Here is a 26236-nt window from a genome sequence, read left to right as displayed (position 1 = left end):
CTTTAACATTTGCAAAGCAAGGGGCAGCTAGATGGCACAGTGGATAAAGCACCGGCCCTGGAGTCAGGAGTACCTGAGTTCAAATCCAGCCTCAGACACTTAACACTTACTAGCTGTGTGACCCTGGGCAAGTCACTTAACCCCAATTGCCTTACTAAAAAAACAAAAACATAAACATTTGCAAAGCAATATATAAACATCTATCTATAGGTATTCTCTAGATGTTTATAGAGGAGGCAGCTAGGTGGCCCAGTGGACAAAGCACCAGTCCTGGATTCAGGAGGAGACCTGAGTTCAAATCCGACCTCAGACATTTGACACTTATGAGCTGTGTGACCCTGGGCAAGTCACTTAACCCTCATTGCCCTGCCAAAAATTAAAAGAAGATTAATTTTTAAAAATTTAAATTAAAAAATTAAAAAAAAATTCCAGCATGTTAAAAAAAAAAGATGAATATAGAGGAGATGATAGATAAGTATATAGGTAGATAGGCATGTTAAAGTAAAGCAAGTTGTGCCCTATGATCAAGATAAAGACAGAAAAGTTCTTTTGCCGTGGCTTAAACAAAACCAAGCATCAGATGGTGCTGGAAGAAACTTGGGGAAATGGAGAGGAAGCCTTCCCTTTTACCAAAAGACTGAGCATATCAGAGGAGTTAAGTGACAAGGGCATGCAGCCAAGCGGGTTCTGACCAGGCAGGTAAATCTCTTCAAATCACAGATTGAGAGATGGAAGAAGGTGTTTTTAAGGTTATCCAGTTTTCACATTTTACAATTGAGGAAACTGAGGAGCTAATACTAACAACAGATAGCATTCATATGAGGCTTTAACATTTGAAAGGCACATTACAAATATTTTGTTGCATTTAATTCTCACAGAAACCCTGTGAGATGTTAATGCTGTTATTACTCCAATTTTACAGATCAAGAAACTGACACAAATAGAGATTTTTTTTTTAAGTGACTTGCTCAGAGTCACACCGATGTTGTGGCAGGGGCCAGATTGGGACTTAGGTTTTACTCTATGCCACCTAGCTGCCAATGAGTTGGCCAAGGTCACAGAGTGGCCTTGAGTGGGATTTGAACCCAAGTCCTGCCGATTCCACTCTCTGCTACTGCTTCTCACTTCTAGCCCAATGCTCCTTCTTCATTTTTCACCTGTATTACTCTGGGACTTCTCTGATTCCCCTCCACCCTACCTGAGATCCCAGGAAGCCCTTTACATCAGCCTTGGTATTCTACCTCCTCACCACCCTCTATCACTCTGATGGTATGAACTCTGAAGCCTCCATTTAAGAAAGGAGTTCACCTCTAACATCTCATTTCTCACCTGACTTCTCCATGCTCCTCACCTTGGGCATCTTCACTTCTCCAGCTCCCTTTTGTGTTGTCTTCCCCCATTAGATTATAGGGTTTTTGTTTTTGTTTGTTTGGGGGGGGGGGCTTGTTTGGTTTTGTTTTTGTTTTTGTGGGGCAGTGAGGGTTAGGTGACTTGCCCAGGGTCACAAAGATAGTAAATGTCAAGCGTTTGAGGCTGGATTTGAATTCAGGTCCTCCTGAATCCAGGGTTGGTGCTTCATCTACTGTGCCACCTAGCTTCTCCCCCTTCCCCCCATTAGATTGTAAGTTCCTTGAGGGCAGGGACTTTTTTGGGGGGTACTTGTATCCTGAGATTAGCACAAGTGCCCAGTTCATAGTAGGTTCTTAATAAATGTTTATTGACTATTGACAAAACCATTAACTTCTCACTCCAACTGGGATGAAATTGTTACCCATTTTACACATGGGGTGGGAGGTTGAAAGTGTTTTGGATTGAGCTCCAAACAGCCTTCATTCCAATTGAAGCTTTGACATGTAAGAGTTTGTGTGACTTTGAGTGAATCCCGTCACCCCTCCAGGGCTCTGTCAAATTGGATTGAACTAGATGACCTTCCCACTATCAATCTGTGATTTCCCTCTTGAAAACTATGTGGTTGGACTGGATCATTCCAAGAGATAATTGGGAGGTCCTGTGTCTAAGGTTGGAAACTGAGGTGCTGGGACTGGAATCCAGGTTTTTGGAGTCCAAGCCCAGTGTTATCTTGGGTTTGCCATCCCCCGCCCCCCTTAATCCTATGACATGCCAGTTGTAATCTCATTACAATGCTCACTTTCCTCTGCTTCTCCTCCCCAATCCCTCCCCAGGATGTGACCATCCATTTGTTCTGCTTGCCTGAGTCAAGTCTCTGTCCCTGGTGGGGCTAGGACTGTGACTCTCCCTCCCTAGCCCTGAGATCTGTGAGTCAGTCAAGCTGATGGGACAGAAGAGGGAAAGTTTCTGTTTGCCCACAAATACCACTGTAATGAGGGAAAAGGAAATGCTGAAATAGAAGGCAGTGAATCATAGAATCTCTGCATTGTAAAGGACCTCAAGGAGAAATCTGTCTGGGGTCTGAACCAGGGATCCCCTCTATTCTAGCCTTGATATCTCCCCCATATCTATGATATCCTCAACAAGTCATCCTCTAGCTGCTGCATGAGAACTTCTGGAGACAGGGAGCTCACTACTCACCCACTTTGTCCTTTTCATAGTGAGACAGCTTTGATTTGTACGGAATTCCAGAATTTCAGAGTTGGAAGCAAATTCAGTCAACATCTAGTCCAACACTTGTTCATTTCCAGAAAAAAATCCCCTTTAAAATATATTCAACAATTGGTCATTTTGTCTTTGCTCAAGACTAACAGGCTTTCTTTCTACTTTAGGAAGCATAAACTAAGCCATGTTATCCTGAGAACATTTGTAGTTGAAAAGGAAAACACAACAACTCTCACACCTTATTGAAGATTACAATCCGGGGACCCTGGCTTCCTGACTGTCACAGACTAGATTTTCTCATCCATCTCTTGGCTCCAGGTCCCATTTCTAGAATACACTCCCTTCTTTACTCTAACTACTGACCTCCCTGGCTTCATTCAAATTCCAATTAAAATTCTATCTCCCTAGGGGCACCTAGGTGGTGCAGTGGATAGAGCCCCGGCCCTGGATTCAGGAGGACCTGAGTTCAAATCCAGCCTCAGACACTTAACACTTACTAGCTGTGTGACCCTGGGTAAGTCACTTAACCCCCATTGCCTCACCAAAAAAAAATTCTATCTCCCACAACAAGATATCCCTTCTTAATTCTAGTGCTTTCCCCTCTTTTAATTTTTTTTCCTGTTTATCCCGTGTATAACTTGCTTAAGCATGTTTGCTTGCTTGTGAGCTCCTTGAGGTCAGGGACTGTCTTTTGCCTCTTTTTGTATCCCCGTTGCTTAGCATAGTGCCTTACCCATAGTAGGTGCTATTATCTCCATCCTACAGGTGAGGAAACTGAGGCAAATAGAGGTTAAGTGACTTTCCCAGGGTCACACAGCTAGTAAGTGTCTGAGACCAGATTTGGACTAGGTTATCTTGATTCCTGGTCCAGTGCTCTCTCCACTGTACCACTCACCACCAATTTTAGCTGCTTAATAGATATCAACTCAAGTGGAGTTGGAACCTCATCAGTCTGCCTCCAGGGAGGCAAGTATCAACCAATCCATGTCTGCCCACCTTGCAAAACCCTTGCGCCCATCTTCCCATGTATTCCCCATATGGGCACCATCCAACATGCCAGAGGCATGGATTCCTAGAATTCTGACAGCTCAAAGATAGTTCTTAACCTTCGACTGGCCCTTCTTCTTTTTTAAATATTTTATTATTTTCCAGTTACATATAAGGATAGTTTTCAACATTTGCTTTTATAGGATGTCTAGCTCCAAATTTTTCTCACCCCTTCCCTCCCCTCTCCCCAAGACAGAAAGCAATCTGCTGTAGGTTATATATGTGTAATCACATTGAACATAAATCTGCATTAGTCATCTTGTGAAAGAAAAATTAAAGCACAAGGGAAAAACCTCAAAAAAGAAGTAAAGGAAAACAAAAGAAAAAAAAAACAGCCCCAAAGTAGAAACAGTATGGTTTAATCTGCATTTATAATACAAGTTCTTTTTCCTGGATGTTGAGAACACTTTCTATCATGAGTTCTTTGAAATTGTCTTGGATCATTGCACTGCTGAGAGGAGACAAGTCTATCACCATTGTTCATCTCACAATGTTGCTGTTACTGTGTGCAATGTTCTCCTGGTTCTGCTCCTCTCAGTCAGCATCAGTTTGTGTAAGTCTTTCCAGGTTTCTTTGAACTCTTCCTGCTCATCGTTTCTTACAGAATAATAGTATTCCATTACATTCATAGACCACAACTTGTTTAGTCATTCCCCCATTGATGGGCATCCCCTCGATTTCCAATTCTTTGCCACCATCTTCTTTTTTGATCATATGTTTCTCTGATAGCACATTGTTTCTGTTCTCATCAGTCAGCTCTGGTTTGGAAGGTGCTGTAGCCCATTGGCACCCATCAACTGATAGTCCTCCATTCTTGGAATTTTTAGGCTTCTAGGGCTGGAACAGAAAGAGAAAACTGAGCTTGAGTGTCTTGCTTTGGTCACACAGCTAATAAGTGTTTGAGGTCACATTTGAACCTGTGTCTTTGAAAAAAATAATAAATATTTCTATTTAAAGTTCTGAGTTCCAAATTCTATCCCTTCCTTCTCCCTCCCTCTCCCCACTCCCTGAAATGGTAAGCAATCAGATGTAGGTTATACATGTGCTATTATGTAAAATGTTTCCATGATAGTCATCTTGTATAAGAAAACTTGAATAAAAGAAAAAAAATGAAAGAAAGTGAAAAATAGCAAACTTCAGTCTATGTTCAACCCACGCCTTTTTGATTTTACAGGCTCTACCCTCTATACCTCACCACCTCAGTCAGTCCACACTCATAGAACCAGCTTCTTCTCACCCTTAATATAAACAGATTGTAACCTCATTGTGAATCTGTCTCTAGGAATGCTGTCACTATGGAGGTAGCAATCTCAAAGGAGGGGCAGCACAGTGGAAGGTGCTGTGGGCCCAGAGTGAGGAAGACTCATCTTACTGAGTTCAAAGCTGGCCTCAGACACTTACTAACTGTTTGACTCTGGACAAATCACTTCACCCTGGTTGCCTCGGTTTTCTCATCTGTAAAATGAGCTGGGGAAAGAAATGACAAACCACTCCAGTATCTCTGCCAAGATGGGGTCACAGAGAGCTGGACACAACTTAAATGACTAGACAAAGGGATCATTGAGGGATGGGAATGATCGGGATGATACAGGGTTCCTTAGAGAAGGGGACAGACAGGCTTTCCCCCAAGCTCAGAATTAATGTCTTCCCTGTGCCTCTTAGAACCCTTTGCTTTATTCAAAGTGTAGCTCAGGGGCAGCTAGGTGGCGCAGTGGATAAAGGACTGGCCCTGGATTCAGGAGGACCTGAGTTCAAATACGGCCTCAGACACTTGACATTTACTAGCTGTGTGACCCTGGGCAAGTCACTTAACCCTCATTGCCCTGCAAAAGAAAAACAATACAAAACAAACAACAAAAAAGTGTAGCTCAAGGGCCCCCTTCACCCTGAGACCTTTCCTAACCAACCGATCCCACCCTCCCCCCTGCTCATTAACTTAAACCCACTAGGTATCTATTTACAGCTATGCATCCATGTTGTTTGACATTGATGGAAGGGAAGCACATCGAGGACAGGCAGAGACTATTTCATTTTTGTCCTTGTATCCTTAGCACTGAATATTGTGTCTGGCACATAGTCAGCACTAAAATGCTTGTTGGATGAATGCATAGCCCAGTGTAGATGCGTAGCTGAGGAGGGTGGCTGCTTAATGCTGTGACTCAGAGGCGGGAGGGTGAGATTGCACAATGGGTGAGAACAATGATCTTTCCTTCCTCTGACCCCAAATAGCACCCTGTGTACACGCCCCTCACTCATTAATCTTCTCTTTGGCAGTGCAGTGCTTTTCCCAAAGCTGGGACTAGGGATAGGCAAGGTAGCCAGCTTCTGAAGTGCAATTGCCTCTTTCTCTGTGTATGTAATTATGTATGTAATTATGTATGTAATTATGTATGTATGTATGTGTGTGTATGTATACACACATACATACTTTTTTTTTCCCAATTGTAGACTGGTGTCATGGCATAGCTGGGAATGACAGTCCTGGGTTCAAGGACCTCCTCAGACACATCCTGGCTGTGTGTCCCTTGGTTGTCCAGTCTACTCTCTAAGACGCTAAGATGTAGAGTGACCTGTGCTGTGGGATTTTCGATACTGGGACTTCTCTCCCCAGAGAAGCATAGCTCTGGCTCCTTCTTCCCTTCTCCTCCAAGGCAGATCTTGCTTGGATTAATAATCGTTTTACTGTGTCATAGACTTCAAAGATCTCTTCCTCAGTTTAAAATGCCCAACAGAATACAAAAGGTCATCGGAAGGCTTGGGCACTAGCATACTCATAGTGCAGGAGGTGATGACGAAGAATTCCATCTCATTGGTCTCCAGGGCCCTAATGCCCTGACTGGCCACTGAAGAAGTAGCTCCGTGCCGGGAAATGAGTGCAGGATCAGGAGTTAAAATACCTGGGTTCAAATCTTGCCTTTGACACTCATTAGCTCTGAGACCTTAGATTCTTTTGTCTCAGTCTGGTCTCCTCTTCTATCAAATGAGGATCATTATAGTGTGAGGGGGGGCAGCCAGGTGGCTCAGTGGATAGAGTGCCAGACCTGGAGTCAGGAAGAGATACTCATCTTCCCGAGTTAAGATTTGTCCTCAGACACTTACTAGCTGTGTGACCCTGAGCATGTCACTTCACCCTGTTTGCCTCAGTTTCCTTATCTGTAAAATGAACTGCTGAAGGAAATGTCAAACCATTCTAGTATCTCTGCCAAGAAAATCCCAATGGGTTCATGAAGATTGAGCTATGACTGAAACAACTGAATAGTTTGAGAGCCAGAAGGGACCTCAAGAGTCATCTAATCAACCCCCCGCCCCCCTCGTTTTTATAGATGTGAAACCTGAGGCTCAGAGCGACTTTTTCTTACGTCTTCTTGCCTCACTGGGGAGGGGAGTATCCCTGCCCCCTCAGGAACCATAATCAAATCAATCATTGGCCCTAAGAAGGGGTATATCAGTCTACCCCCTTCTGGACACCCCCCCCCAATCCTTTGATTTCCCAACCCTTAATAACCTTGACCATCATTTCTTTACATGGATTATAAGCTTGAGGGCAGGGACCCACATTTCTTTCTGTACAAGACCAGCCAGGAGTGAGTAAGACCAGGTGAGAGTAACTGGGTCAAGGGTATTTGAGGGGAGTAAAATAGATAAAGACTGGAAAGTGGGGCTGGCTTTAAAAGCCAGAGATCTTCTATATTTGATACTGAAGGCAATGGGAAGCCAGTGGAATTGACTGAATGGGGGGTGGGGTGACAAGATCAGGCCTGCTCTTGATCTCTTGACAGCTCAGTCACTGATGGAGTGGAATGGGGAGAACAGAGAGGCTCAACCCAATAGTCCAAGAGAGAGGTCCCTGCATTAGGAGACCTAATGTAGGAGAGGAGTGGGCATACAACACAGATGGAGAATCAACAGAATGTGGCAACTGCTTGGATTTGGAGAGTGAAAGAGAGCGGAGAGGTCACCAAAGTGATGAGGGTCCAAGGTGGAGGGGTCACCAAAGTGATGAGGATCCAAGATCCCTGCACTGCAAATCTCAGAATCCCCACCGTCCCCAGCCCAGGGCTCAGGATCTAAGGAATCCAGACCAACCACAGTGTAATTAGTTGTGTTATGAGCTTTTATTTCAAAAGCACATTTATACAGCCATTGCTCTGCGGATACAAACTGTTGTGTTCTTGTATTCTACAAGTCTCCAAATAGTCTTTTTCTTTACAAAAGTCAACATTACAAAAATACGGACAATTTCACTTTTTTTTTTTTTATACAACCATCTCTAGCTGTCGCTATCTTCTCTTCCCTTCCTGACAACTCCTACAGAGCTACAAACATTTTAGTTGACTAGATGAAGAAAAAAAAAGTAACTTGATGCTTTTTCAAGCAACATGATGTAAATAACACAGGTCAAGACACCGTTGATAATCATAGTGGATATATCTAAAATTGTTTCAGAAATAATATTTTACATAGTTAATTTTTAATGTTTTATACATTATTTATATAATATTTATATATAAAAATCATAGCTTGCTATAGTTGAAATGGTAGGACGGATTCTTGAAGACGAATGTGCTGATGGCCAATCCGTTTGGTTTCGTATGACCCCTAAGATGCTAAGCCCTTTGCAAGGTCTTCACCCAAGATCTAGAAATGTGGCGGTGGTGGTTGTTTATAAATCCCTTTTTTCCTTCCCTGGGAAAGCCAAGTCATTGGATTGCTACCTACTGCCTCTAAGAAAACCTAACTTTTCGGGCCTTCCAGATAGAGGATGAGGAAATGAAAGCGCTGAGAGATTCTAGCGGGTGTGCCTTCTGCCCTGCAGAGTGTTCGGAAGCCCGCTGAATCTTCAGCTCCTGGGACTCGATCCCAAATCCATAGTGCTTTACACATCTCAAGAAGAATGCCTAAGAGGCGCCCTCAGAGGTGCGGGACAACCTGTTGCCCTGGGCCAGGTGTTCTTTTTGTCCCATCTCCCCCTACCCCCCCCCATCCCGTTGTACTTTCAAGAAAAGGTTGATTTACTTCAGGGCAGAATCCAGCCCTAACCCTGGATTTGTTTTAAGATTATGTGGCTCATGGGAAAATGACAAAATGCATTCATTTTAATTCTTTTTTTGGGGGGAGGAAGAGGTGGGAAATAAACACCTCCCTTTTCATCTAAAATGCACCTGACTTAGCCAAATGCAAGTGCAGATCAATCTCTGTGGTCACCCCCTGACCACTCTGAGACTGATGCAGCCAAAGATAAGGGGTGATGGCAGGAGAAGAGCATTCAGCTCCTTCCACCTTTTTCACCCTTGTGCTGTCTATCAAAGTCAGTTGTCCACAAAGAGTATCCTAGTGGCTAAAAGTGAGCTGACTTCAGTCACTGGCTGGAAGGAGGAGAAAGTGGTAAGTAAGGTACTAGTCCCGACCGGACAGCTCCTTCCGGCAGCTTCTGACATTCTGAGTGGGGGGCTCCTGGGCACCAGAGTCACAGTAGAGAACCAAGCACCCCGGACTGGGAGGCCAGAGATAAAGGTGAGAGGCAAGCCCAGAGATCGCGCCCCACAAACCTCAGTTCAGTGCTCTCTTTGCCTCTCAGAGGGCTACAATCAGAAGTGGCTCACTGGATGGAGTCACCCACTCTACAAACCCATCTTGGTGCTCACCTGTGAACAAGCCAGCATTCACTACAACATGAACACGTGGGGCCAACTGTGCACCTAAAACTCAGGCACTTGAAAAGTATGTGTCCATTTTCACTGGTGTCTCCATCTGGTTGAATCACAACCAATTTCAGAAGGCCACAGAATAAGATTTTTTTCTTAAAAACAAAACAAAACAAAAAGATCGGGCGGGCAAAAAACCATTTTCCCCTACATTCTACTGTCTGATGAGATTTGAGAGCAGCAGCAGGTGGGTGCTGTCAGCAGTCAGTTTGCAAAACTCTCCAGGGGGAGCCAAGCGGTCTACACCATATTGTGGTGATTGTTTCTGTCTATGATGTCGACAGGGGAGAGGATGTCCTTTCGGATGGGAGGGGGAGGCAAGGCAATAGTCGTCTTGGTTTTGAAGAGGTCGGACACGAAAAAGACCTAGAAACAAACATAGAAGAGAGGAAACATCAGGATGTGCCCAGGCTTCATAAATGGAATCAAAGAGATCAAAGCAACTTGGAAGTCAACTAGTTCAACTTGTATCCTGACTAGGAATTTGTATTGTTAGTGCCACACAGTACCCCATCCTCAGTAGGCACTTAAGAAAATGCTTGCTGATTGGCTTCTTCTTGAATACTTTTAATGATGAGGAACTCACTACCTATTGAGGAAGTCCCTTCTGCTTTGGGACAGCTCTTATCTTTCAGAAGGTTTTCCTTATTCTGGGCAAAAATGAGCCTATTAACCTCTTTCCCCCCATACCCCCTCAATCACTGCTAGTTCTGTCTGGGAACGTAGAACAAAACTCATTTCTCTTCCATACCCATGTTTTCCAAAAAGCCACCACTCCCCTTGGGGCCTGTTTGAAAGGGACAAGTGGTGACCAGCCTGGTTGAGGTCCTCCTTACTTCTCACCCAAATATTTAGATAATATTCTAAGTGGTCTTTCTCTACCATCAGTCCATCATATCATCCACAGGCTAGCAAGTTGGTAGAGTCATTTTCTAGGAAGTTGATTAAGGAGTATGGCAAAAACTGAAATCACGCCTTGATTGTCTAACTCTCCATGACCACACTGGACACCATATAAACCAAGTGAGCCACTCTGATGCTGGGATTCCCCCAGCTCCCAAAGCATCATCATCACAGTCCCAGGACTTTGCGGTTTCCTAAGGGCTTTGGGGACCGTTACCTTGCTCTGAGCCTCACCACAGCTTTGCTCTCATTTCTACTTGACAGCTGAGGCCCAGAAGGGAAGTCAATGGCACAAAATCCTTACACTGTGCTCAAGATGTGGGATTATAACAGAGCAAGAAGGGATGCCAGGGGCCAGTCTAATCTGAGCCCCCATTTCTCAGCTGATGACACTGAGGAACAAGGACATAAAGGGATTTGAGAGATCCCACAGGTAGAAGCACACGAGGCTGTAGTCAAACCTAGGCCTCTCCTCCTTTGTACCCTTTCACAGACGAAGGCATCAAGGGTCCAGAGACGTGATGTGACGTGATATGACTTGCTCGAAGTAATGAGAGCCCGGCCAGAACCTGACCCCAAGTCCCCTGGAATCCTGGTCTTAGTAGTCGGGAAAATCTGGGGTTCAAATTCTACTTCATTCATTTAACAACTACATGACCATGGACAAGTCATTTAATTTCTCTTGGCCTCAGTTTCCTCATAGAAGTCATTCACTAGATAATGGGATCTTGGAAAGTCACTTAAATTGGCAACAATTTCTTCATCTTATACGTTTGTTATTAGGATCAAATGAGATAATGGATATCCAGTGCTTCGCAAACCCTTAAAGACTCTAGAAACGTCCACTGTGACCATGGGTGTGCTAGTAAATGTTTAACTACCAGCTCCTCCCCAAAGCATGCCCCCCTACACTTTTAAGTTAAATCTGTGTTATTAATTATTTTCTACATCTCTTTAAGTCTAGGCAACCAGCAACACAATAAATCAAACCCTGATTTATAGCATTTCCAATTTCAGAGGTATGAAAAGTATAAGAAAATAAATAAAACATAATAAATATAAATGTAACAAATGCTCATGCTGAAAATATAACAATCAGCTTTTGAACACTGTCTCCAACACATCACTAGCTGTGATTATTAATTAGTCCAGTGCTGTTTCTACCATCCCAAGAAAAGCACATTCTAGATTATTATTTGGAGGAAGTGAAACTTTGAAATCTGGTCTTTGGGGAAGTAGTGACCCAAAACGGAGGCTAAAATGACAGATGCATAGCTCCCAACTTGAATCTTGCCTGGTTACTGTGATCAGCTCCAAACCAGTCTCCCCATATCCAGACTGCAGTACATCCTGCACATTTGATGTTCTCGTGTTCTCTCTGCCTCTCTCTCACACACACAAGATTAAAAGTGCACTCCATCTAGCCAAATCCCCTTTTCAATCAATGGTATTTCTGTCTGTCTCTGTCTCTGTCCTCTCCTCTCCTCTCCTCTCCTCTCCTCTCCTCTCCCTCTTCTCTCTCTCTCTCTCTCTCTCTCTCTCTCTCTCTCTCTCTCTCTCTCTCTCTCTCTCTCTCTCTCCAAGGCTGGCTTGAGGTTACATAAACACTTTGAGGTTCATGAAACACAATCTTGGAAGGGCTTAAACACTCTGTTAAAGAGGCCTAGGGCTTGTGCTTGAATGGGGAGTGGGGGTCACAAAAGGAGCAGTGAAAATAAAAGCTTCACCACTTGGACTGGAGCCACTTCCTGGAGAAGGCGCTCTCCACCCATAAAGAAAACTTGAAGGCGTCGGGAATGTCCCACAAAAATGAAGGCGATCTGACCGTTCCGTTAGGCTATCCCACCCCTACAAATTCCCATCTGGAAGATCCTCCTGGATCTGGAAACGGCCAAATGAACCAAAGGACCGCTCTTACATGTTCTAGATTCTAAGACTTCTCCCAGCTCTAACATTCCGAGTCCCCTGTTCTAATACTATTCGTACCAAGGTCCTTTCCAGTTTCAACAATATATGAACTATGACAATTTTTAAAAAAGCATGCTTTAGGTCATTGTCCAAAAAACAGAGCAAAACAATTTGAGTGAAACATAACCCAAGGTATCGGGCTTCGGGCTGTAGTATTCTCAGAATCCCTGCCCTTTACATCAGAAATAAAATAAGGAGGTTTATGAAGCCTGGAGCCTGACTTCTGTTAGGGGTGCACGTTCTCTGAGCCAGAGATGCCTATGTATTTGTTACAGGACAAACTGCACTGGTCACGTTTAGCCTCTGGTCAATCCCTTTGCTCTTCCAAAGCCCACCCCGCCTTGCTGATTTTGAACACGGACTCACCAAGTGAATCCTGTACAGATTTCCCATGTGCAGAGCTGTTTGCATGTTCTCTCCCCTACTAGAATGTAAACTCCTTTGTTGGGGACAGGTACCATGTTGTTGTTGTCTTTCTTTGTATCTCCAGCCCTTGGCTTAGTGATTGGCGCATCATCAAGAGCTAATTGACTGAATAAAACGTTCAGGGAAGCTTAGTGTCAGAATCCCAGAATTTCAGGGTTGGAAGGGAGTTCAATGGCCTTTTGGTCCAAATCTCCTTCTTTGTATAGTCTAAAAACTGGTAGTCCCAGAGAAGGGAAATCACTTTCCCAAGCTCACACAGTATCAAAGCAGACACTTGAACCCCAACCTAGTCTAATGTTCTTACCACTCTACCAGCCAACCTCATGAAATCCAGTAAAGAGGTCCTGAGGTTTTCCCCTGAGTCACGATGGAAGAAAACTCTTTGTACAGAATGGGTTACGTGCAAAGTCATTTGAGTCACTTGTTAAATACAACGTGATATTTCCTGCAACTGTATGACTAGACATTAAAAAGGCCCTGTCAGAGGTCTTTCAGGGGAAAGTGCTCAACCTAGGGGTCACCATGTCTCCCAGTCACGGGCCCTGACCACTTAAATGATATCGGGCATGTGGCCAAACCAGAGAACACAGACAGGTTGGGAAAACGCATGGGAGAGTCCCTCTCTTTTGCTGTCTCATCTACTCCCTCGTGACACGTACGGATGTGCCAAAACCACCATCAGAGCAGAGGCTGAGCTTCTATCACTGGGGAGGATGGAAAAAGAGAATAGGAAGAGGTCTTGGGATCTCACACCTCTCTGTCTACCTGACCCTAAAAGGAAGCTGACTCAACCATGTATGTGCTGGGCACTGTGGTCAAGAATGGAAATACAAAGACCAAAACGACTCAGTCCTAGAGGAGCTTATACTCCATCTACTTACCAACCGACAAGCATTTATTAAGTGCCTGCTATGTTGGGGTGGGGACGGGACACTGGGGGTAAAAAATCCCCAAATGAAATTCTCCCTGACTTCAGAGAGCTACTGGAGGAGAACAACATATATACATATCAAGAGGTATGAAATATAAGCCCAGTAAATAGGGGACAATTTGTGGTTGGGAAGGTTCTAGAAGCAAAGTGTCCACCATCTTTCATGAAAAATCAGAATCCTTGACTATTGGAGCCAGAAGAATTGCAGTCGCTCGGGGATTTTTAGCCTTTGGGTCATGGGCCCCTCTTTGGCAGGCTGTTGAAACCTATGGACCCCTTCTCAGAAGAAGGCTTATTAACAACATTCCTAAGTGAAGGAAACAGTTAATTTCAGTCAGAGAGGACTGAAAATGAAGGTAAAACCCCTCCTTTTAAGGATGAGGAAAGCGAAGGCCCAGAAAAATTAGGTGACACCCAAATGAAGTGTAAGCCTCAGGGTGTCCACCGCTTTAGGGCATCAGAGGGATTCTAAGCGCTTAGAAAGGGCATGCCCGGGTTGCAAGAGAATGAGTGGGCCAGGGCTCTGAGCAAATGAGAGATCGCTGGGGGCTCTGCTTTTTCGGCTGTTTAGGGTGTGAGGCAGGAGTTGACTTCTCTCCCTCTCAATCTCTAGCATTCAATAATGGAGGAGGTGATGCCACCCAAGGGCTCCTATACCTTCCATCCCAGAGATGCATCATTCCCAGAGTGCCCTCTGGTATGGCACTGAATGCCAGGGGATCAAGAATTCAGTGTGGCTGCTGGCAGATTCCTATTATTGCACAAGGTCAGACTGAGGAATAACAAAGAAGCCCTGAAATGTCTCCCCCACAAAGATGCTGAAGCAGCTTCAAGGATCATGGGACTGAGGATTGGAATAGTGGAATGAGCCTCAGAAGACCTGGATTCAAATCTCACTGCAGAGGCCTACTACCTGCCTAATTCAAATCCTTTCACTTTCTCGTGCCTTGGTTTCCCTCTCTGTCAAATATAGGTAATTGGACCAGATGGCTTCCCAGCTCCCTTTCAGCTCTGCGATCCAATTAGAGATTTAGAGGTGATGGCACATAATGACCTCATTGTAATGAGGTCACTGATGGCCCAGGAGAAGTGACTTAAAATATCCCAGATAATAATTAAGCATTGGAGGAAGAATGCAAGTCTTTCTTGGGTGACAAAGCCAGTGTTTCCTCCGTTGCACTACATTCTCAAGACAGAACTCCCTTTAATACAAAGGACCAAAAGCAGCAATGGGTAGCTGGTAGTAGGTTGAATGGGAGAGGACTATGGGCTAAGTCAATGAATGGACTTTTATTGAGATAGATGTAAAAAGGGCAGCTAGGCGGTACAGTGGATAGAGCACCGGCCCTGGAGTCAGGAGGACCTGAGTTCAAATCCAGAATCAGACACTTAACACTTACTAGCTGTGTGACCCTGGGCAAGTCACTTAACCCTCATTGCCCTGCAAAAAAACCCCCAAAAACCAAACAAACAAACAAAAAGAGATAGACATAGAGTCCTCTACACTCAGATTCATAAAACCTAACTGCCCAAGCCCAATATGGGGGGAGCTATCTCTAGGGAGCAGTTTGTGTGAAGGAAAACTGGGGGAGGCTGGGAGAGTCCAGGCTCAAGCAATGAACCGTTAGACACAGCAAACAGGTGTGAGGTGACGGGCCTGCTGCTTACTGTCCCCAGTCATATCACACCTGGGGCACTCACTGTGTTGGGTCCTGGGCACCACTTTTTAAGGAGGACATCAATGATCCTCCGCTTGTCTGGATGGTGGTCTCTAGAAAAGGTGCATCATTTTGCTGAGTCCAGGGTCTGGCCCCTAATAGGTGCTTTATAAATGTGTCTGGAACGGAATTCCGTTTGATGTGAGTCCTACAGGAAGCCTTTTTAAAGAGCCCATCTCAACTTGTCAACAGACCAGCATTTGGTCTCAACTCCCCCACACCCCAACGACAATACTCTATCGTAGTCTTTATGATGACCTCAAAAGAAGTTTTCTGGAAGACCAGATCCTCCCACAAATATGTTTCCATTGCCTGGGAATCTGGCTGCCCAGCTGGTCCTCTGCATGGTACAGGGGCTCAAACCCCTGCTTGCCAGCTCCCCCCACTCAGTGGAATGGGAGTCATCCAATCAGAAGCTTCTTAGTGCTTGGATTTGGCCAAAAGGCTCGGCCTCCCCATTCTCTGAAGCTTGGGAAGCAACTGGGAGACAACATGGTGAGACCACCAAGTGAAGGAAACCAACCAACTGGGAATCAGTTTCCTCAAATGTAAATGGAGAAGAGTAGACTGGCCCCTCCCAGCTCTGCCATTCCCTGCTCTAAGCCCCCTCCCAGCTCTGCCATGCCTTGTTCTAAGCCCCCTCCCAGCTCTGCCATGCCCTGTTCTAAGGCCCCTTTCAGCTCTGACATCCCTTGTTCTAAGGCCCCTTTCAGCTCTGACAGTCCACAATTCCAAGAAACTCTTTCTTCAACGGTTTCCTCTCTGTCTCTTTTCCCTGGGCAGAGATCATAGATGCCAATGCCCTTACCAATATCCAGGAGAAGAACCTTAGCACGCAAAAAAGCAAGTTCCAGAGCTGGAGGACCACGGACCCTGATCAAGGAAGGCCACTGTGTTTATGAATCTCACAAGCAGCTGCTTCCTCTGCAATGGAGGGTCAGCCTGTGGTAATGAGGTTCCTACCCCTCCCCCCACCCTCTCCTGCAGGGGACCGACAATTTGCCATCTGTTAAAGGGGTCAGGGAGGAGTCGACCTGGCTTTGTGTTCCACAGACAGGAAATGGAGCAAGGTCCATCCCTGCCTCTGAACCCTCGGGCTGCTCTGGGAGTGGGTAAAATTCCGTGCAAAGTGTGAGTGTCTGTGGATGTACATTTGCATGTGCACCTGAGTGAATTCTGTTCTGGTTGTCTTACCTCTGCCAGAGAAAGACAGAGAGAAGGGGGAGGGGAGACAAAGGGGAAGGGGAAGAGGGAGAGACAGAGGCAGGGGGAGACAGAGAGAGAGAGAGAGAGAGGACTGAATAACAGGCAGATGAGGAAATCAGACTCCACCCACTTCAACCTGTGGCCACTGTCTAGACAGACCTGCAGAACAGGACCGGAGCCACCTCCATGGGAAAGAAGATGCATTGTTGTACCCTGTTCCCCAAGGCTCCTGGGTCTCTGCAGCAATTCCCTGTCCCAGCTGCCCCAAGGCTGGGGGAGGCTTCCAAGAGTTCCCAGAAATGACCTGACACACAAGTAGAAGGTACGTTTCCGGGCCTCTAAAGGAGGCTGCCTTCCTGGGCAATGGCAAGTCAAGTCTTGTCCTGCCAAACTCCTGAGAGGATTGAACTCCAAGGCCTTTCCCTCCATGCAGGGCAGTACAGCAGGTAGGGCACTCGCCGTGGAGCTAGGAAGACTTGGGTGCAAATGCTACCTCAGATCCCTACAGGCTGTGTGACCCTCAGCACTCAGAGCCCCCCCCTTAGCCCCCATACAGCCCCACATCTTCGCTTTCAAATCTCGTTTGTGCTGTCAGTCCCGGCCCCTCACCAGGCATCCATTCCTTCCTTGGTCAAATCCTCAGGGCTTCTCAAGCTAGGGTTCTAGGCTTTGCTCTCATCACCTTACCCAAGGGCACAGACATGTCCAGGGCAGAGCCAAGTTCAAGTCCTTGGGCCTCCCACTAGCCTGTGGTGCCTCCCTATGCTCCCTGGTCCATAGTCAGGATTATTTTTTCCTTCTCACCAAGTCAAGTGCAGAGAGCTGGGACGAGCTCGGATCACGCTCCCATCCTGTGGGGCCGGCCAGAGCGGCACCGGATGGAAGTCCGGGCCCTCATTTCCCTTCTTGAAAATAAACCTCTGACCGACTGGATGCTCCGGCCAAGCCCTTGTTGTACTCCAGGGTAGCGACGACAACAAGGAGAACCACAAGAACACACATTCGTTTGGAGCAAATTCACGCTCCAATTCACCCTAATATTATCTGCACTGGTGAATTTGACCCTCCCCAGAAGCGGGGAGGTAGGAGTGGGGACAGATAACACCCCGACTGGGCGGATAAGGAAGCAGGGGATCAGAGAGAGGAAGTGGCCATGCAGGAGCGGAGCGAGCCCTGGAGTTGGAGGCAGGGTGACTATCATTGACTACCTGTGTGACCTGTTATTTCCTCCTCCTGGCCCAAATGACAGGGTTGGACGAGATGACCATCAAAGCCCTCCCAGCTCTCAAGTCTCAGGTCCTGGCTAGAACAGTCATTAGCAGGTGACCACACCACCGTACCGACATGCCTCAGTTTCCCCATCTGTCCAATAGAGATAATTAAGCCTTTCACTCCCTACCTTGCGAGGGTGTTGGGAAGAAAGTGTTTTGTGAATCTTCAAGACCTGGGTGTCAGCATTCCTCCTGTAATTATCATCCTCGGCCTACATTACACTCAAGACCACAGTTAGGAGGTCAAAAGCCTAGTGGGGAAGGGGCCCAGGCTTTTGACTCACTGGCCAGCATTCTTTCTATCACCAGCTAGTGCCTGGGATGTTGACAAGGAAGCCAAGTTTGCATTTTGTTGCTGTTCAAATGGGGGCGTAGGGAGAATGCAATTAAGGGAACCCAGTACAAAGGGGCCAGTCAGCCTTCCACCAACAAGGAATGGGATGGGGCTAGGCTTGTGCTGGGAGCAGCCGACAATGGCTACCTCCTGAAGGAACAGAGCCAGGGAATTGGGGCATCTCTGGGAAGGAAATGACATGAGATTCCCAAGCAGGCCGGGCTGTTCCTGTTCATTCATTTCTGGCTACTTTGATCCAGACCCAAGCTGAAGGGGAGGCTTCCCTGGCATCATCCCTATGCCCCAGCGTGTCCTGAATCCCACCAGCTTCTGAAGCCAAGAAGATCTAGGTTCAAATGCCACAGGGGATAGAGCTTTGGCCAAGATCTTTCAGGTGCCTGGGCCTCAGCTCCCTCACCTGTAGAATGGGGTTGGGCCTGGGGATTCCCAGAGTAGTGAGTTGATGTAGAAAGGCCATCTGTAAGCACGCCCTTCCTAGAACTCATTTTACTACTGAGTCCAAAGCAAGAAGTGGGACTGCAAAGGTTAAAGGAGAGGAGGGATGTGCATGGTGGCAGATGATCAGTGGACTCTCATGACTGGATGGGACAGGATAGGAAAACGTGGTCTAGGGAGATCGTGGATATAACCCACCTTGTTGCCTTACAGTCCCATAGAAAGACAAGTTAGTGCTAATATTATCTGCACTGGTGAAGGAAGTGCCTCACTTTGGAATTCCCTAGATCAGCAAAATTATAGGACCAGTCCAAATTCTTATCATTCTTTTTTTTTTTTTTTAGTGAGGCAGTTGGGGTTAAGTGACTTGCCCAGGGTCACACAGCTAGTAAGTGTCAAGTGTCTGAGGCCGGATTTGAACTCAGGTACAACTGAATCCAGAGCTGGTGCTTTATCCACTGCGCCACCTAGCTGCCCCAAAATTCTTATCATTCTAAAAGCAGTATTCACTCATTCACTCATTCATTCATTCATTCATTCACAAGTATTAGGTAAGTGTCTACTATATAACAAAAGCTGCTACTTACTATACAGAAAGCCACCAGGGATCCCTGTGCAAATCCCGCCAAGACATCTGTGGGGTGATGCTTGTGGTCAGACACTCGAGACAAGCCAGTGTAGAAGGCCATCATGATCAGCGTGAACTGCAGGAGGGGCCGGAGCAGGCGGGCTCCTCTCCAGGTGAAGCGGGCCTGCAGATAGAGCTGGAGGAGAGGAGAGAAGACAGTCACATGAGCAGCAGCCTCCACAGATCAGACATCAGGAAAACAAAAAAAGGGGGGAATGCCCCAAAGTGCAACGGGAAGCCTGGTGGAGTGGTGGGTTGTCCATCCTCAGATCTCTTTAAGCAGAAACCAGATGGCCACTAGTTGGAGATGTTGAGATTTGCGGGAGGGGGATTAGATAGTCACTTAGGACCAACCCTTCCATCTTTCTACTTCTGAACTTCACCTTTGATATTCATGGTGTCATCTTTGGCAACCATTCACTTGCTTGGATCCCATATGAACTCAGGTCCTCCTGACTCCAGGCCCAGTGCTCTATCCACTGTGCCACTTAGCTGCCCTATTTTATAAATATTTTGATATTGATACAATAAAATTCTGATTTGAAAAAAAAAATCTGTGCTCTGATCCATCACCAAAAGCATAGCCACAGAGAGCTAAGGGCTGGCCACATGCAGGGTGAGTAGAACATTGGGTCTGCAGTCAGAGGACCCAAGTTTGAATGAATCATCTCAAATAAGGAGGCTAAGAAGAGATGATATAATGAGAAATTAGAGACAGACCAGACCTCCTGGGATGCTTTTCAGGATAATCGTGTGTGTGTGTGTGTGTGTGTGTGTGTGTGTGTGTGTGTTTTGGGGGGGGGGTCACCTGAAGAAGGAAAGTAGCCGAGAACTTTGTCTGAAGCAAGAAAGAAAAGTAGAAGTGACGTCATCTGGGTATTGTCCACTCGAAGCTATCTGGATGGAGTTTCCGTTCTAACCTTAGGCCACAGCCCACTTCCCAGGTTCCTGTGGGAACTTGGGAAGCGAAAGGGAAGAGACAACCGGACAAGCGGCTACTTCCTCCCGCAAATCAAAGTGGAGGAGGCAGCACAGGATGGGAGAGGAAAGAAGGGGCGAGGAGAGGAGTCGGGAGGGAGCCAGGGCAGGAGAGGCTAAAGATAGAGCAGGACGAGGCCCTTCCCCAGATCAATGGCCACCTTCCTGTGGCAGAACAGGCCGAGGAGAGGAGGAGGGGGCAGGGTCATGAGGTCCTGCTGCTGCTACGGGGAGGGGGGGCAGGGGGAAAGCCGCAGACTAGCCCGGCTGTGCCCCCCCAACATTCAAAGCCATGGAGCAGCAAGAACGTCTGGGCTGGAAAGGCTCCCAGAAAGATGGCAGCTCAGAGAACATGGGACGCCAGGCCTCAAAGAGTTTTCTCCCTCCACAGAACACTGCCTTAGAACACAGAACATAAAATGTTTGCACTAGAAGGGATTTTAGAACATAGGCTACTAGTGCACAGAACACAGAACGTTAGAGATGAGAGCCTAGGACCTAGATTCTCAGTACTTAGTACATAGTAATTGGGCTAGAAGGAACCTTAGAGATTTTCTAGTCTAAACCATTCCTCCAACAGGAAAAATACCTGAGGTTTGGAGAAAGAGAAGTGACCTTTTCAAGGTCTTATAGCAAAGCCAGGCCAATGGTCCCCCACCCACATTACTGTCACCACACACACACAGAAGTTGTTTCTGATCCAACAGAGAAACCAGCAAAAATTAACAAAACAAAAACTGAAACTACATTGGAAAGTTCACAGGGAAACAGAAGAGATGAGGTGGAATTAAGCAATTTTGATGTAAAAGGGAAAACTCCCATCAAAATCTTATTAGCACATTAAATATTTAAAGAACTTAAAGAAAACATTTAAATACATTCACTAAAAATATCCTATTGGGGGCAGCTAGATGGTGCAGTGGATAGAGCCCTGGCCCTGGATTCAGGAGGACCCGAGTTCAAATCTGGCCTCAGACACTTGACACTTACTAGCTGTGTGACTCTGGGCAAGTCAATTAACCCTCATTGCCTCGCAAAAAAATAAATAAATAAATATAAATAAATAAATAAAAATTTAAAAAGTATCATATCATACTAACTATATTTATAAAAATAAAATATTTAAATAAATTAAATAATCACTGGTGCTTTGTCCAGGTGAGAGAGTTTGGCACAAAATAGGCCCTTACAAAATATTTACTGGCTTATCTGGTTAGATTATGAGAAGACTGGACTTGGAACCTGAGGCTCTGGGTTCAAAACCCCATTCTGCTGTGTGATGTTGGTTGCTTCTCTCTAGGCCTTAAAGGGGCAATCAAGTGGACCAAAGGAAGAGTAAGCTTGCTCTGGAGTCCGATCAGCTACCATCTGAGCCATTCCTAGGGGCTCCTCCTGGCTCCATCAGATCCCAGATCAGTGGCCTTGGGCACTATCAGAGGTCTGGGCCAAATGCCAAGGAGGGACAATGGATGGGAAGATGTCCCACCTATCCTTGGAAAGGTGGGGAGGGGGATGGCAGGAAGGAGAAGCCAGAACTGTGAGACCTGTATTTGGAGAACAGTTTAAAGAGCAGGGAAGAGGCAACACAGGGTCATGGAGAAAGACCCTGAAATCAGAGGAGCTGGCTTTCACCCCAGGCTCTGCTCTACACTACCTGGGTGACCCTGGGTCACTTTACTCCTAGACTCAAGGTCCCTTTTATTGATTCCCCCAGAAGTGAAGACTCAGGGGGTCACCTGCCAACTGGCCAGTGATTATGGCCAAAGGGATTAGACACATTTTGCTTGGTTACAGAGGACAGAACTAAGGGGCATGGGTGGCAGGTAGATCGAGGCAGCCAAGAGCAGAGAGCACCTTTTAGGATTGGCTTTACGTGTGTTAACTCATGTGATCCTCCCAATCTCCCTTTGAGGTAGGCATTCCTGTCATCCTCCTCTTGCAAAAGGGGAGACTGAGACTGTGAAGGGTGAAGGGGCCTTCCAGGGGTCACCCAGCTAGCAAGTTTCTGAGGCAGCTGTTAGGGTGATATTCCCATCATCAACGACAGGATCGGGAGGATGAAAGCTGCCCTGATGTGGAACGAGACGATGGAGGAGGTCGTGAGCCGCCTTTCGAGAGGGGCGCTCCGTCAGCCTGGATGGCAGCTCACTAAGAATATCGGACGGGGCTTCGCTGCTCAGGAAGGGGCTGGCCCCCTCTGAGAACTCTTACAGCTCATGGGTTCAGGTTCGAATACCCATTTGGAGGCACTGAACTCATCGTTTTTCCCCTTGGCCCACTCCACCCCCAGGCCACTCCTGGGAAACCTTTGTCCCATACTCACTTCCCTTCCCTTAGGGCTGGACTTCCCCTCTGAGGAATCACTGAGCCTTATCTGGCTTCCCTGATTCAGCTCTTAGCAGCTCTTGGGAGGGCACTCTTTCTGACCCCCATCCCCTACACAAAGGTGCTCTCTCTCTCCTCTCTCTCTTTCTCTCTCTCTCTCTTTCTTTCTCTCTCTCTCTCTCTCTCAGCACAAAAGATTAGAATTCAGAGAGACCTTAAAACAGAGAATTCAAGAGATAAAAGGCACCTTAGAACACAGAATATTATTAGAACTCGAAGAAATCTCTGAACATAGAATGCCAGAGTTAGAAAGGCCCTTAGAGAAGAACTCTTTCAACCCATATACCTTAAAGACGAAAATAAGACCCAGAGAAATAAATGGACAAAGTAGAGAGTCCATCCCTCCCCCTCTCCATCTCTCCCCTCACCCACCCATCCACTCATTTTCAGCCTGGGTCTCCCTATCTTTCCCTGCTGGAAGAGCTGTCAACCATTCAAGGGCCAGATCAACATCGATTGGCATGGGATATCTGACTTTAGACTTCAAAGGGGCTTGGACACTTATTTTCTGGATGAACCAAAGTGAGTAGCTTATCATCTCTGAGCCTCCATCTCCTCGTCTATAAAAAGACAAGCTTGGAGTGGAGAGTCCCTATGTTTTTTTCCACTTCCAGCATTTTTCGGAAAGGAATCTAAAAGCTAACTTGGATTAATGCAAAGATCAGGGAGGCACCTGCACTTTTCTGTGGGGAGGGCAGGGAGGAATCATTAGATTCTGACCATCGGAAGGGATAAATCTGGCTCTGCTTGGTCCAGAAGGTGGAATTGGGAGGGCAGATGGAAATCACAGAGACCCAGTGCCGCCCAGCCTACGAGAAGCCTTCTTAACCATTAGGCCTGCCCATGACGCACTAGGCCCATTTAGGATGCAGTATGAGGGACTTCTCTTTGGAAAGTCTTCCACCAAATGCTCAAGGACCACCTGTCCATAAATTGTAGAGAATTCCCGTTCAGGAATAGGCAGGCCCAGATAGCCTGGGATTCTTTGCTAGCTCTGAGATGGTGAAGTAAAATGTTCCAAAAAGACGGTACTATCTTCTGAAACAAAGCCGGATACCTAGAATTTAATAAATATTTTAGGGCAATTGTAAGGCGAGGGATTTCAGGCTAAAAGAGGTCATTTCATCGAATCCTCTTGCTTTAGCAATAATAGCCGACATTTATATTGAACTTAAAACACACACACACACACAGACACACAAAATCTCACTTGATTCTCACAATGACCATTATGAGATAAGGAAGCTAAAGTGCAGAGACTTCCCAAGCTAACAAAAAGCAGGGGTAGGAGGCTGGGGGTGTCTGAATTCAGGACCTCAGCCTCCAAATTCAGCACTGTTACTGTGATGTCTCATCTGCTTTCCCAACTGTGGCCTCCCTTGCCTGGCCCCAGTCCTGGCCCCAGTAGCTAGAGTGGAAATGGTTTACCCTTGGCCTCCTGACTGTATCACAGCTAAAGCTTTTGTATTCCATGAAATGGTTTGCAGATGGACAGAAGCTGGGGAGATTTCCCCTCCCCACCCTGTTTCCATCACTCTGGGGACAGACAGCTCTACAAACAGTTAAGAATGAGGCTTTTGTCATTGATCCCATCTACCACCCTACTTCTCTCAGACCACCCCAGCCTACGGACACCTCTCCATCCTTTGAACGCCTACAGAATGTCTTGTCTGAACCACTCCCATGACAATCCAGGCCCAGCAGTGGGACACCCCTGGTGTTGGGCTAAATGAACCTTATCCTTGTTACTGCTTGCTCCCTCCCCTCCCCTCCACAATCCCTGATCCAGTGCCCCACTGGGGTCCGAAGGTGACGCTGGGCTTTCACCGGCTATGCCAGCAAAGAGCAACAGCCAACTCTGGTCAAGGTAACTAGGAGTTTAGTAGTAAAGCTAGAAAATTACTAGAATGGCTGTTCCAGACAGAGTTCCAGTCAGCAGACATGCACATCCCATTCATAAAAGTAAAGGGATCATAAGTAGAATCAAAGGATTATAGATTTAGAATTGGAAGGGACCCTGGAGGCCACCGAGTTCAACCTCTCTCCCCACAGTTTTTATTTCTTATTTATTTTTTTTAATTTTTTTTCGGGGAAATGGGGGTTAAGTGACTTGCCCAGGGTCACACAGCTAGTGTCAAGTGTCTGAGGCCGGATTTGAACTCAGGTCCTCCTGAATCCAGGACCGATGCTTTATCCACTGCGCTATCTAGCTGTCCCCTCCCCACAGTTTTAAAGACAAGGAAGCTTCAGGAGTCAAAGGACTTGCCCAAGGTCACACTGCTAATTTGTGCCTGAGGCAGATTTGAACCCAAGTCTTCTAGACTCCAAATTCAGCACTCTTTTCCAAGAGGAAGACTCAGAACATAAAGCTATCAGGCCCTTCCCTGTTGGAACTAGAGCTAAAGGAATTAATTTAAGAACTAATGCATTATGGGAGCTGTAAAAGAAGGGAGAATAAAACCAGAATCCCAGAATCTTGGAATTAGGGAAGACCAAGGGGGTCTGCCAGCTCAAGCCATACTTGGCCAAGAATGCCCTGTACAACAGGTCTTCCAGGGGTCACCTGGCCTTTGTTCGAAGACCCCTCCCTCATCAATGCTGGGCCCCACTCCCCCTTGGGGCAGGCCATTTCACATTGGAACAACTCTAATGATTAGGAAGTTCTTGCTAACATTGGCCTAAATGTGCCTGCTTGCAATTTCCACCCACTGTCACCAGTTCTGCCCTCTGGGGCAAAGCAGATTTTGAAAATCATGCCCCTGTGTTTCTTTCTCTGGGAGTGAGATTGATTTTTTTAAAAAAATATTGGAGAGTGGAGGGTTTGCTCAGACCAGAGGAAGACACCAGATGCAGGCTGTATGTTATTCTATCCATATGGGACAAATCCGCCATGACTAACACGCACAAGCCCCCGGTTCTCAGAACTCAGCCGCTTCCCTGTTCCGGAGGCCTCTGTCAAAGCCTCTGTTGCATCCACAGCTTACCCAGCTGACAGAAACATTTGGAAACAAGGGCAGGCAGAGGGAGGAGTCCACCAAGGGGGGGGCCTGATGTTTGATGCTCCTCAAGTGAATGACAGCAGATACAAAGACAAGGCCTAGTGGGAGGATGTGTGGCCTAAGTGACGGGCTGTGTGACTTTGGGCAAAACACTTGCCTTCTCTGGGCCCCAGATGGGAAAGGCCTGGAGATCACCTCGTGCCATCTAATTTTCCAGACAAAATGAAGGCGCTTCACGCACCCCCTTCATTAGCTCATGCAGGACAGAACCAGCCCTAGAATCCCTTTCAAGGCTTGGCTCCAATGCTACCCCCTGAAGGGAGCCTTCCAAGATCTCCCACTTTTTAGTGTCTTCCCCAGCCTCCCACCCCCCTGAAAATTGGGGTGTCCCAGAATCACAGGATCTTAGGTTTAGAGCTGGAAAGGACCACACAGGGGCCACATAGGCCCAAACCCTAATTTTGCAGGCAGAGAAACCAAGATGGGGAAAAGTCAATTTGCCCAAGTTCACACAGGTACTTCCAGAGGTTTTGGTCTTGTGTAGCACAATGCACACAGTAGGTGCCTAATGAAGGCTCATTCAACTGACTTGCTCAATATCACCCTGATAAGTCAGAAAGAAACCTTGGCCTTGAACCTAGGTCTTCTAACGTTTTGCCTGGAAATCTACTTTCTACACCATATTGGGCTGTTTCTCTTTGGTAACA

The 26236-nt window shown here is 46.5% G+C and overlaps 1 protein-coding gene across 1 annotated transcript in view; it reads right to left on the bottom strand.

Annotated features, from left to right (window-relative positions):
- Positions 1-7717: 7717 nt before the first annotated feature.
- Positions 7718-26236, bottom strand: part of PLPP3 (phospholipid phosphatase 3) — a 77917-nt gene continuing 59398 nt past the window's right edge. Inside the window, exons 5-6 of the mRNA XM_043999614.1 lie at positions 19127-19303; positions 7718-9692 (exon numbers count right to left, since the gene is read on the bottom strand). Of these exons, the coding sequence (XP_043855549.1) occupies positions 9567-9692; positions 19127-19303 (303 nt within the window). The 3' untranslated portion in view covers positions 7718-9566. The remainder of the gene's footprint in view (positions 9693-19126; positions 19304-26236) is intronic.

This window comes from Dromiciops gliroides, chromosome 4 (genome assembly GCF_019393635.1).
Source record: "Dromiciops gliroides isolate mDroGli1 chromosome 4, mDroGli1.pri, whole genome shotgun sequence".
In the NCBI taxonomy this organism is placed as follows: Eukaryota; Metazoa; Chordata; class Mammalia; order Microbiotheria; family Microbiotheriidae; genus Dromiciops; species Dromiciops gliroides.
This window is presented reverse-complemented; position numbering and strand designations above follow the sequence as displayed.